This window comes from Artemia franciscana, chromosome 9 (assembly GCF_032884065.1).
Source record: "Artemia franciscana chromosome 9, ASM3288406v1, whole genome shotgun sequence".
Lineage (NCBI taxonomy): Eukaryota > Metazoa > Arthropoda > Branchiopoda > Anostraca > Artemiidae > Artemia > Artemia franciscana.
Window position 1 is genome coordinate 4120872 of NC_088871.1, and position 13503 is coordinate 4134374.

General features: G+C 36.0%; 1 protein-coding gene across 1 annotated transcript in view; it reads left to right on the forward strand.

The window, feature by feature from the left end:
- The first annotated feature begins 5935 nt into the window (after positions 1-5935).
- The window catches only part of LOC136030909 (atrial natriuretic peptide receptor 1-like), a 259668-nt gene continuing 252100 nt past the window's right edge, over positions 5936-13503 (forward strand). Inside the window, exon 1 of the mRNA XM_065710006.1 lies at positions 5936-6354. Within this exon, the coding sequence (XP_065566078.1) occupies positions 6318-6354 (37 nt within the window). The 5' untranslated portion in view covers positions 5936-6317. The remainder of the gene's footprint in view (positions 6355-13503) is intronic.

The window sequence follows — 13503 nt, forward strand, 5'->3', positions numbered from 1 at the left end:
GGAGCTAATTGCGTCATTACGTCATACTTTAAAGTTGTTTTTAGAGATGGGGGGCTGACAGCCTTCTGTTTAAAGTTCTAGACGCTTTAGATTGATAGTTTTAGATCGGTTTACCATCGATTTGCTCAAATATCAAATTTTCGATTGAAACTTGCTTTGAATTGATTAGGCCTCTGGGTAGCTTTCTGTCAAGGATAGGATTTTTGGCAATTTGGGAGGTGGGGTTTGCAATATTCCCTATTTATGTGGTAAATTCTACATTGGCCAAACTTACCAAGCAATTTTCCAAGCAGGCATCAGTTTCAAATTTAATATGGAATAAAATCTAAAACTGCTTAAAACACGAGGATTTTTGCTGACCCCGTCACAAAAATTGACCCCGTCATCTTAGAATAAATAAATAAAAGTTCGGAGCCATTAAAAGTTACATTTTTTCATGGTTCTGAACGCTTTCCATCTGAACGCTTTCTAATATTATCTTTTACATTTCTGTTCATGATTTTGGTTGAATGTTATTTCTTTCTGTGCGTTTGGAGCAGAGGCTAAAGAATCGCATCATCATCTGGGGTTCCCACGTTACTCAGCCCTCCATTTAACTCAGTCCCATTTAACTCAATCCATGTGTACCCCAGCTCCCTTGTAAATCCACCTTCATTCAATTCAACCCCCTTCCAATTAAGCTCTTATTGAACTCAACCACATGCAATGTAACTCTGTTCAATCCAACCCCAATTTAACTTAAGGAGAAGTTTAGCCCATTCAGTAGGGTAGGTTGAATGGGGTTGAAATGAATGAGTATTGGGTTACATGGAGGTCGAGTTAAAGAAAGATTCAGTTTATTTTATTCAGTAGGGTAGGTTGAATGGGGTTGAAATGAATGAGTATTGGGTTACATGGAGGTCGAGTTAAAGAAAGGTTGAGTTGCAAAGTGTTGACCTGAATGGGGGGCATAAGTTGAATGGGACTGAGTTGCATGAACGTTGAATTAATTATGTTGAATTCGGTTGGGATTGAGTATCATGGGGGTTGAATTAGAGGGGTTTAGGTTAAACAAGAACGGAGTTTGATATGGTTGTGTTGAATGGAGTTGAGTTTAATGGGCATTTAGTCGAACGAGGGTTACGTTGAGTGGGGTTTAAGTTAAATGGGGTTGAGTCAAACTGGGGTTAGTCCTATATTTGTCTCCTGAAGTTTCATCCTATTCGTCTTCTTTTTATTATATGAGTGGATCTCTTGTCGCTTTAATGTTTTTTGTTGCTCTGGACTTATTATTTAAAAAAAAACTCTTGTTTTTTAATTGAAATACTAACTAAAAAAGATAAGTGGTCGGCAAAACATTTTATTATAATTCAAGCAAACGTTTTACATCCATGTAATAAACATATGTGCTACCATAAACATGTGCTTATTATAGTTGAACACAGATTGAATGATAAAGGCGTGATTTGCATATTCTATTTTAATGACTGGTTACAAAAACGTTCAGTAATTAATTCAGATTTAGATTTTAAACGCCCTATTTGCTCTACTGAAAAATGTAAATAATTAAAATGATTACAATTTAAATTGTTAATAATTACCAAATATGCAACTATTGAAAAAATTAAAAACGCATATTTAAGAATAAATGTAAATAATTTTCGAATAGGAATATTGCCACTCTGTCATACTTATGAGCATTACTTAGTAAAGCTTACTAATATACAGGCCAGGATTAATAAAATTAAGAGCCATATTAACCTTCTCCAATTAAAAGTGTCAAGAAACTTAGGCACGATACGTAAGCTAAGGAATATTTTTCCTGGATGTATTTTAAAGCTTCTTTATAACTCTCTCATACAGCCGTACATAAATTACTGTTCTATTTTTTGGATGAGTACTTTCCCATCCCTGCTAAAACCACTTTCTCTTCTTCATGAAAAGACCCGTCAGATACGAATAGTACGTCAACAAATTCTGTCCTTTGGTTCTGTCTACAGTATTTCTTATCTTGTGCTATTTTTATTCATAAATGTATTCATGGTCAACTTCCCTCTAGTTTTTCGAAATTGTTACAACCCCGAGTTACTGTAAATCTCCATGGAACTCCTAACTCTGAAGTTTTATTGGTCGTTAGAACTCCAACCGTGAGGTCAGATTTCAGCCCTATATACGTATTTAGTAGGGTTTATCGATTTATCGATGCATGAATCATCGATGCACGTACAGCTTAATACTATTTGAGGTGTAAACAAAATGTATTGCATAATTTTTTGCATAAATTTATTGCATAGTTTATAGTATAGCATAGTTTTTGGACCACAAAATTTATTGCTGATAATTAGGAATTTCTTGATAATTTCATGATAATAATTGAGGATAATTTCATTGACAAAATAGATAAGACTTGTATTAGATCTTGCACCTGAAACTCACAACTTTATTTCAGGACAATAACACTAGCTCAAAACTACAAGCATAAAACAACAACTCATTAATCCTAAAGAAGGAATTAGTAACATATTTTGTAAAACATATAACAAAATGATGATAAAAAAGCAGCTGAAATTTAATATCAGAAGACCTCCCCCCTCCAAAAAAAGAACTGTTACCTATTTTGATGCCAAAGCTAACATGTCTTTTAATGATAGCATACCTCCTTATTATTATTTAGCATCGACTGCGAATGAAACATAACATTCACGGTGTAGGTAAGAACAGGCAAGTTTGAGGTTAATAAGTACAAATATCAACTTTATATAAGATAATCTACCATAAATAATTTAAAAGACAATTTAGTTATTAAGCACACCATAAAAAATTAAATTATAATTGATGAAAATATTAGCAGAGCATAAATAAAAGCCCAGAAATGCTTTTGCTATCAACAAAGAGATACTACAAGTCAATTCGGAAGTGAATTACCTTAGACCAGCCAAGTAGCTATAAAATGAGCCTTTAAAATGTAACTTCATCATTCCAGGGCATAAAAGTCCCACAAGGGCATTATTCTTCTCCCATGTTTCAATTGGGTTCAAATCGGTTTTGCTGGGTTTTGGATTAGGTTTTGAAGCATTATTCATTCGATGCTTATGCTAAAAAATATTTAACTAAAGTATTTACTATGAGATTTTTTTCATAGTAGATGAAAAAGGCTAAAATATTTTCTTTGTCATTCCCAAAATGCGCAAAGACTGAAAGATCAGCCTGTAGAAGGATTCCCACTCATAGAGAGGGGGAGAAGAATGCAGTTGCAGCTGTGCCACTGTAGCTGTGCTACTGTAGTTGTGCTACTTTAAATGTAATATTTGTAAATGTAAACCATTTTTTCTATCTTTCGAGGGAGCAGTCATCTGGGCCAGCCTCATGGAGATACTTGAGGACTTATGACTTCGGGGACTAAGTTTCAATCCCGCCAGTTGCAAGGTCCCACCCATAGAGAGGGGAAGAAGAATGCAGTTGAAGTTGTGCTGCTGTAGCTGTGTTGCTGCAGTTGTGCTACTTTGAATGTAATATTTGGAAATGTAAACCATTTTTTCAATCTTTCGAGGGAGCAGTCATTTGGACCAGCCTCAAGGAGATACTTGAGGACTTATAACTTAGGGGACTAGGTTTCAATCCTCCCAGTTGCAAGGTCTTACCCATAGAGAGGGGAAGAAGAATGCAGTTGAATTTGTGCTGCTGTAGCTGTGTTGCTGCAGTTGTGCTACTTTGAATGTAATATTTGGAAATGTAAACCATTTTTTCAATCTTTCGAGGGAGCAGTCATTTGGATCAGCCTCATGGAGATACTTGAGGACTTACAACTTAGGGGACTAGGTTTTAATCCTGCCAGTTGCAAGGTCCCACCCATAGAGAGGGGAAGAAGAATGCAGTTGAAGTTGTGCTGCCGTAGCTGTGTTGCTGCAGTTGTGCTACTTTGAATGTAATATTTTGAAATGTAAACCATTTTTTCAATCATTCGAGGGAGCAGTCATTTGGACCAGCCTCATGGAGATACTTGAGGACTTATAACTTAGGGGACTAGGTTTCAATCCTGCCAGTCGCAAGGTCCCACCCATAGAGAGGGGAAGAAGAATGCAGTTGAAGTTGTGCTGCTGTAGCTGTGTTGCTGCAGTTGTGCTACTTTGAATGTAATATTTGGAAATGTAAACCATTTTTTCAATCTTTCGAGGGAGCAGTCATTTGGACCAGCCTCATGGAGATACTTGAGGACTTATAACTTAGGGGACTAGGTTTCAATCCTGCAAGTTGCAAGGTCCCACCCATAGAGAGGGGGAAAAGAATGCAGTTGCAGTTGTGCTACTTTAGCTGTGTTGCTTTAGTTATGCTACTTTGAGAACAAAATTTGGAAATGTAAACCGTTTTTTCAATCTTTCGAGGGAGTAGTCATTTGGACCAGCCTCATGGAGATACTTGAGGACTTATAACTTTGGGGACTAAGTTTCAATCCTGCAAGTTGCAAGGTCCCACCCATAGAGAGGGGGGAAAATGCAGTTGCAGTTGTGCTACTGTAGCTGTGTTGCTGCAGTTATGCTGCTTTGAAAATAAAATTTGGAAATGTAAGCCTTTTTTTCAATCTCTCGAGGGAGCAGTCATTTGGATCAGCCTCATGGAGATACTTGCGGGTTTATAACTTCAATGACTAAGTTTCAATCCTGCCAGTTGTAAGGTCCCGCCCATAGAGAGGGGAAGAAGAATGCAGTCGAAGTTGTGCTACTGTAGCTGTGTTGCTGCAGTTGTGCTACTTTGAATGTAATATTGGAAATGTAAACCATTTTTTCTATCTTTCGAGGGAGCAGTCACCTGAGGTAGCCTCATGGTGGTACTTGAGGACTTATAACTTCGGGGACTAAATTTCAATCCTGCCAGTTGCAAGGTCCCACCCATACAGAGGCGGAGAAGAATGCAGTTGCAGTTGGTCTACTGTAGCTGTGTTGCTGCAGTTGTGCTACTTTGAACGTAATATTTTGAAATATAAACCATTTTTTTCAATCTTTCGAGGAAGCAGTCATTTAGACCAGCCTCATGGAGATACTTGAAGACTTATAACTTTGCGGACTAAATTTAAATCCTGCCAGTTGCAAGGTCTTACCAATAGAGAGGGGGAGGAGAATGCAGTTGTGCTATTGCAGTTGCGCTACTTGGAATGTAAGATTTTCTCTTAGAGTTACCTCAGAAAAAATAGAATCATGACAGAGTTAAAAAGTGATAGAGCTAAAATATTTCGCCAACAGTGTTACAATTTGCCCTAATCATTTTCTTTTCCCTATAATTAATCAAAACAGACTTCATCCAAAAAGAGTGGCGTTTCAAAGAAAATTAAAAACCTACTTTAAGCCAAAGACGAGCAGGAATATACTCAAATAGTCATTCAAATTTAAAATAAACAGAATGAACAGATAGAGAGTAACTGCAAAAGGAACAGATGTTATAATGAGACCTAAGAACAGAACATCACCTTAAAGAACAGTAGGACGAATGTCCCCTAAGCCTTTTAAGGCCAGACTGAAAATAATTTTCAGTAATAACTTTTACTGAAAATAATTTTATTTTGAGTAGTGTGGGTTTTTCTGTCGAAATCTTAACAACAACAACATCAGGATAAGAATGAAAACCAATATAATAGCAGGGATTACTTTTTATTAAATTACAAACGACGCTGTGGCCTTTAAAAGGCTTAAGGGATATCATTGTCATTCCTCTTCGATGTAATTTTTACCCCAGTTTTTTTTTGTAATTTCCCCAAATTACGAACTGACACAGAAAAACAAAACATGGCGTTTGAAGCAGCATGGCATATTCTCAACACAAGAGGATCAGAACAAGCGTATTTTGTTGCTTCAAAATACTATCTTCATAAATTTATTTTGGTTCTTTTTTTTAATTTTTGAGTATTTTTTGTTCAATATTTTTCAAAAAAGGGGAAATACTGTCTAATAAGTACTTTGTAAAGATATTTTTGTAATGTAGGGTGTGCTAGAGTCAAATTAGGCTGCGTGACTTGACCTCATCGTGGACTTAGCTTATTGTGTGCTTTTTTCAGACAAGGGTCATTGGAAGAGCCGTGGTACAGCAGAGAAGACACGGAAGAGAGTAATATAAAAGCCAGAAAAGCGTACGAGTCACTTTTAATCCTTTCTTCGTACATTCCACAAACTGTAAAATATCAGAAATTTTCAGAGGATGTCCGTCACATTGCTCGAACTAAATATAACTATACATACCCAAATGAACCAATCAATCCATTTGTTGCTGCTTTTCATGAAGCTGTCATCCTCTATGCAACTGCTTTGAATGAAACATTAGGGGCTGGTGGCACAAAGAAGAATACAAGTATGATCCTTGAGAGAATGAAAAATCGCACCTTTGAAGGTAAGCCTCCACGTCCTTGATTTATTCATTTTCTTCTATTTCAAGATTTGTGGTACAGTTAATTATTAGATGTCAAGTAATTACTGTCGACGGTTGACATTCACAGGAATTTTAGTCGGTTTCGAATCGACAGAAGCCTTCAAGATGAAGCAGAAAATGACAAAATGTTTGTAGTTTGAGAAAGGTCGTATCCAGGGAGGCAGGGGTTGGAGAGCATGAACCTCCTCCGAAGTGTTTATCCGACTCGTGGAAACGTAATAAAATGCATACAAACAAATTTTTGATATGTTTTTTAAAGTTTTTGTTCCAAAAAGATATAGTTCCGTTATAGTATTGTAAGTCACAATTTTGTTTTTCCAGCGTAAGCTAAATAGAAATTTGCTGATGAGGTTATGATTGTTTCATTCTGTGAAATATTTGCAACTTAGAATCAATGATTCAATTAATTTACTAAATGAGTATGATACCTTACAGCAGGTCAACCCACCTTTAAGAACAGGATGTCAGAAATACACAGAAAAACACAAAAATTTAAGGGAAACAAAATGTTTTGTAAACAACTAAAGAAAGCAAATAAGTAAAAAAAATTAGAAATTTGTAAAATAAGTAAAGGAAGGTATATGTGTACAGGTGCCTAAGAACCAAATAGTGCGTTTTAAGACCAAATTCTAGAACCTTCCAGAAGAGTTTGTATAGATCAAGTATAATTCCTAGTCTCCCTTCATTTGAAGAATTTTTAACAAGGCATGTAATATGCCTGCTAAGGGATGATGGCTTCCAAATTATTGCAAAAATGGCAGATTTTATAGTAAAACAACATTTTTATATCAAAGCTTTGGAATATAGAGTTAAAGCTATGCGTAAGGGATTTTGACAACCCCTCAAAATCATATACCTAATGCTACTACTAATACTACTACTAAGAACAACTCACTGCAGCACCAAGCCGCCTGAAACCAACGCATCTATGAACGCTCCTCCTCTATCCAAGTTTTCTATATTTGACAACAATTCAACATTAGTGTGAAAATGAGGAGGGGCAGTAGTGTTCTTCATTTTGGGGATATCTTAGATATAAAATTAAATGCAAAGAATAAAAGAAAAGAAAAATGTGTTTATTTTTTTGAAAGTTAGGTGAAATATTAAAACATAAAACGAGAGAAGCCATTTTATGTGTCATGGAGCTGCCACCCTTCTTAGCTTTCATGCTCTTTGAATTAAGATTGGAACATGTAGTCCCATTTCTTCAATAATAAACGCTCTGACCCAATAACTATGAGATTAAGATGTTTTTAATCTTAATGCATCGAGATCAGGGATTAAATGGGGGTGGGGCATGTACTTTTCTGGGGTAATTCCATTAAGAAAATTGAAAAGGCGACAACATTGTTCTTTCCCTAGCAGTGACGTCATTTAGGGGTGAGGGAAGGGAGGCAGTTGACCCCCGCAAAAAATTTGGAAAAAAATATTATATAATCCATTCTCCTTGGCTCTCCGGATGGACACTCCTCTTGCACCTCCCCAGTAATAATGCTGTAGCTACGCCCCTGCTGCCTAGACATTGAAAATGTGTTTCGCTCCCCCCCTTTCTCCACATTTTCGCGAATTAGCTATTCGAGAACAAAAGGGATAGTTTCGTCGGATTTCTTAAAGTAATTGTTTGTTTAAATGTAATTCTGACATTTTTATACATTAACAGATTTTACAGTAAAATAAAGTTTTTGAAATATCTAAGCTGCGGAATATAGAGTTAAAGCTATGCATAAAGAGTCTTTGAAGGCTTTGACAACCCCTCAAAATCATGATTATCTAATTTTAATTATGTAAAGCTAGCCCTATATCTTTTATATATTTATGCTATTACTACTACTACTACTACTACTAACAACAACTCACTGCAGAACCAAGCCGGCTGAAACCAAAACATCTATGAATGCTCCTCCTCCATCCATGTTTTGTATATTTGACAACAGTTCAAATTTAGTGTAAAAATGAGGAGGGGCAGCAGTATTCTTCATTTTGGGGAAATCTTGGATATAACATTAAATGCAAAGTATAAAATAAAAGAAAAATGAGTTTATTTTTTTTGAAAGTTAGGTGAAATATTAAAACACAACACGAGAGAGGCTATTTTATATGTGATGGAGCTGCCCCTCTTCTTAGCCTTCGTACTCTTTGAATTAAAATTGGAACACATAGTCTCATTTTTTTAAGAATAAATGCTCTGACAAAATAACTACGAGATTAAAATATTTTTCATCTTAATGCATCGAGATCAGGGACTCAATGGGGTTGGGGCATTTGCTTTTTTGGTGTAGCTCCATTAGGAAAATTGAAAAGGCAACAACATTGTTCCCTCCATAGCAATGGCGCCCTTTCGGGGTGGGGGAAGGGCTGCAGTTGTCTTTCTCAAATAATTTGGAAAAAAATTGTTATATAACCCATGCCCCTTGGCTCTCCAGGTGGAGACTCCTCTTGCCCCTCCCCTTAAAAATGCTTTAGCTATGCCACTGCTACCTAGATATTGAAAATGTATTTTGCTCCCCTCCTTTCTCTACATTTTTGCGAATTAGCTATTCGAAAACAAAAGGGATAGTTTCGTCGGATTTTCTTAAAGTAATTAATTGTTTAAATGTTCTCACAAAAAATTGGTGAATGAAAAACTTGAAATTTCCAGAAGACCGTATTTTGTATTGTTAAGTGCTTAAAAAATGTAGTATATTAAGCCTTAACGTGCGGTGGGGTTTAAAGGGAGATAGTAGCCTCCCTCACGTATAGAATGATTTTGGGTTATTTTAAATTTTAATTTAGCTCTTTACTTGCAAGAAGTAAAGATCTTTTTCTCTTTCATTTTTTCGTTTAATTGTCATAAAATGAAACGCTTGATTAGTATGTTGTAATACAGATGGCTATTTGATTGATCTATTAGTTTATGGCGTTGGGCGTTACAACGTGAACTGCATTTTTCCCCAAAAAGTTTCTTTTTCACATATACTATAAATGGGAATATTTGTTCACAGACTATGAGACTTTGGATGGGCATTGAGGACGTACAATCTAATAATACCCAATGTGATATAAAAAGGATCAAGTAGCTGAGGAACGTAAAAGAGTGAAAAATCACTAATTACAAGAGTATATAACTTAGCAAAGCACAAATTTATTCAGGGATCTAGAATTTTAGAGTAGGAGGGGTAAGTCTGAAAAATGCAGTAAATTGAAAAATAATATCAAAGACATGGAGTATGCAGAGGAAAATCTCTAAAAAATTAATGAGTATCCCTCAAACCCCTCCCACGTTTAGACGTACCATGCACCATTGGCACGAATTTATCCTACCTAAAAAAGTCATTCCTATGGTGCTTCCGTTTGAAGGGGTAAATTGGTAACGGTAAATTCCATTTGAAAGAGATTAAATTGGCCAGCCTTCATATCTCCCGTCTAATTTTAGTTCCCAAAAAATTGGCAACAATGTCAAAATTTTTACCTTCAAAATGCGACGTCTAGACTATGAATGTGAAAAAAAAAAACACTGTTTCGTACACTATAAATCTAGCTCCTGTTGCATAACGAAAATATATTATTTTTAATTTATTGCCTATTCCCGGTTGACAATGATTACAGTTTATGACGTCATGACATTATAAGTCTAGGCTATTGATTTCACAAAAGAATTCGAGTGATACTATTGGAATGAGAACAAAGCATTATGCGAACAACATTACAAATTAAACCCACTGTGCTTGAAACCGCGGTCTCGGAATCTTTAATTAGCTTTAATAGGTTAATATAGCCTATTCCATTGCGAGTGCATATTCACGGGTGGGAAATATCCGCGAAACCGCTGTAAAAAGATGATTTTCTTTAGTTTCACCTCAGCTTGTCTGTCTTCACCGGAATATGAAATTTGTCCGTGATTATGGATGGGATAAACAAGTTTTTTTATTTCCTTCAGGAAGATTCTTCAGTAATAATGGTAATTTTATATACAGAACGCATGCTTTGAAACCGCGGTCTCGGAATCTTTAATTAGCTTTAATAGGTTAATATAGCCTACTCCATTGCGAGTGCATATTCACGGGTGGGAAATATCCGCGAAACCGCTGTAAAAAGATGATTTTCTTTAGTTTCACCTCAGCTTGTCCGTCTTCACCGGAATATGAAATTTGTCCGTGATTATGGATGGGATAAACAAGTTTTTTTATTTCCTTCAGGAAGATTCTTCAGTAATAATGGTAATTTTATATACAGAACGCATGCTTTGAAACCGCGGTCTCGGAATCTTTAATTAGCTTTAATAGGTTAATATAGCCTACTCCATTGCGAGTGCATATTCACGGGTGGGAAATATCCGCGAAACCGCTGTAAAAAGATGATTTTCTTTAGTTTCACCTCAGCTTGTCCGTCTTCACCGGAATATGAAATTTGTCCGTGATTATGGATGGGATAAACACGTTTTTTTATTTCCTTCAGGAAGATTCTTCAGTAATAATGGTTATTTTATATACAGAACGCATGCTTTGAAACCGCGGTCTCGGAATCTTTAATTAGCTTTAATAGGTTAATATAGCCTACTCCATTGCGAGTGCATATTCACGGGTGGGAAATATCCGCGAAACCGCTGTAAAAAGATGATTTTCTTTAGTTTCACCTCAGCTTGTCCGACTTCACCGGAATATGAAATTTGTCCGTGATTATGGATGGGATAAACAAGTTTTTTTATTTCCTTTAGGAAGATTCTTCAGTAATAATGGTAATTTTATATACAGAACGCATGCTTTGAAACCGCAGTCTCGGAATCTTTAATTAGCTTTAATAGGTTAATATAGCCTATTCCATTGCGAGTGCATATTCACGGGTGGGAAATATCCGCAAAACCGCTTTAAAAAGATGATTTTCTTTAGTTTCACCTCAGCTTGTCCGTCTTCACAGGAATATGAAATTTGTCCGTGATTATGGATGGGATAAACAAGTTTTTTTTTTATTTCCTTCAGGATGATTCTTCAGTAATAATGGTAATTTTATATACAGAACGCATGCTTTGAAACCGCGGTCTCGGAATCTTTAATTAGCTTTAATAGGTTAATATAGCCTACTCCATTGCGAGTGCATATTCACGGGTGGGAAATATCCGCGAAACCGCTGTAAAAAGATGATTTTCTTTAGTTTCACCTCAGCTTGTCCGTCTTCACAGGAATATGAAATTTGTCCGTGATTATGGATGGGATAAACAAGTTTTTTTTATTTCCTTCAGGAAGATTCTTCAGTAATAATGGTAATTTTATATACAGAACGCATGCTTTGAAACCGCGGTCTCGGAATCTTTAATTAGCTTTAATAGGTTAATATAGCCTACTCCATTGCGAGTGCATATTCACGGGTGGGAAATATCCGCAAAACCGCTGTAAAAAGATGATTTTCTTTAGTTTCACCTCAGCTTGTCCGTCTTCACAGGAATATGAAATTTGTCCGTGATTATGGATGGGATAAACAAGTTTTTTTATTTCCTTCAGGAAGATTCTTCAGTAATAATGGTAATTTTATATACAGAATGCATGCTTTGAAACCGCGGTCTCGGAATCTTTAATTAGCTTTAATAGGTTAATATAGCCTACTCCATTGCGAGTGCATATTCACGGGTGGGAAATATCTGCGAAACCGCTGTAAAAAGATGATTTTCTTTAGTTTCACCTCAGCTTGTCCGTCTTCAAAGGAATATGAAATTTGTCCGTGATTATGGATGGGATAAACAAGTTTTTTTATTTCTTTCAGGAAGATTCTTCAGTAATAATGGTAATTTTATATACAGAACGCATGCTTTGAAACCGCGGTCTCGGAATCTTTAATTAGCTTTAATAGGTTAATATAGCCTACTCCATTGCGAGTGCATATTCACGGGTGGGAAATATCCGCGAAACCGCTGTAAAAAGATGATTTTCTTTAGTTTCACCTCAGCTTGTCGGTCTTCACAGGAAAAAGAAATTTGTCCGTGATTATGGATGGGATAAACAAGTTTTTTTTTATTTCCTTCAGGAAGATTCTTCCGTAATAATGGTAATTTTATATACAGAATGCATGCTTTGAAACCGCGGTCTCGGAATCTTTAATTAGCTTTAATAGGTTAATATAGCCTACTCCATTGCGAGTGCATATTCACGGGTGGGAAATATCCGCGAAACCACTGTAAAAAGATGATTTTCTTTAGTTTCACCTCAGCTTGTCCGTCTTCACAGGAATATGAAATTTGTCCGTGATTATGGATGGGATAAACAAGTTTTTTTTATTTCCTTCAGGAAGATTCTTCAGTAATAATGGTAATTTTATATACAGAACGCATGCTTTGAAACCGCAGTCTCGGAATCTTTAATGAGCTTTAATAGGTTAATATAGCCTACTCCATTGCGAGTGCATATTCACGGGTGGGAAATATCCGCAAAACCGCTGTAAAAAGATGATTTTCTTTAGTTTCACCTCAGCTTGTCCGTCTTCACAGGAATATGAAATTTGTCCGTGATTATGGATAGGATAAACAAGTTTTTTTTTATTTCCTTCAGGAAGATTCTTCAGTAATAATGGTAATTTTATATACAGAACGCATGCTTTGAAAGCGCGGTCTCAGAATCTTTAATTAGCTTTAATAGGTTAATATAGCCTACTCCATTGCGAGTGCATATTCACGGGTGGGAAATATCCGCGAAACCGCTGTAAAAAGATGATTTTCTTTAGTTTCACCTCAGCTTGTCGGTCTTCACAGGCAAAAGAAATTTGTCCGTGATTATGGATGGGATAAACAAGTTTTTTTTTATTTCCTTCAGGAAGATTCTTCAGTAATAATGGTAATTTTATATACAGAACGCATGCTTTGAAACCGCGGTCTCGGAATCTTTAATTAGCTTTAATAGGTTAATATAGCCTACTCCATTGCGAGTGCATATTCACGGGTGGGAAATATCCGCGAAACCGCTGTAAAAAGATGATTTTCTTTAGTTTCACCTCAGCTTGTCGGTCTTCACAGGAAAAAGAAATTTGTCCGTGATTATGGATGGGATAAACAAGTTTTTTTTTTTATTTCCTTCAGGAAGATTCTTCAGTAATAATGGTAATTTTATATACAGAATGCATGCTTTGAAACCGCGGTCTCGGAATCTT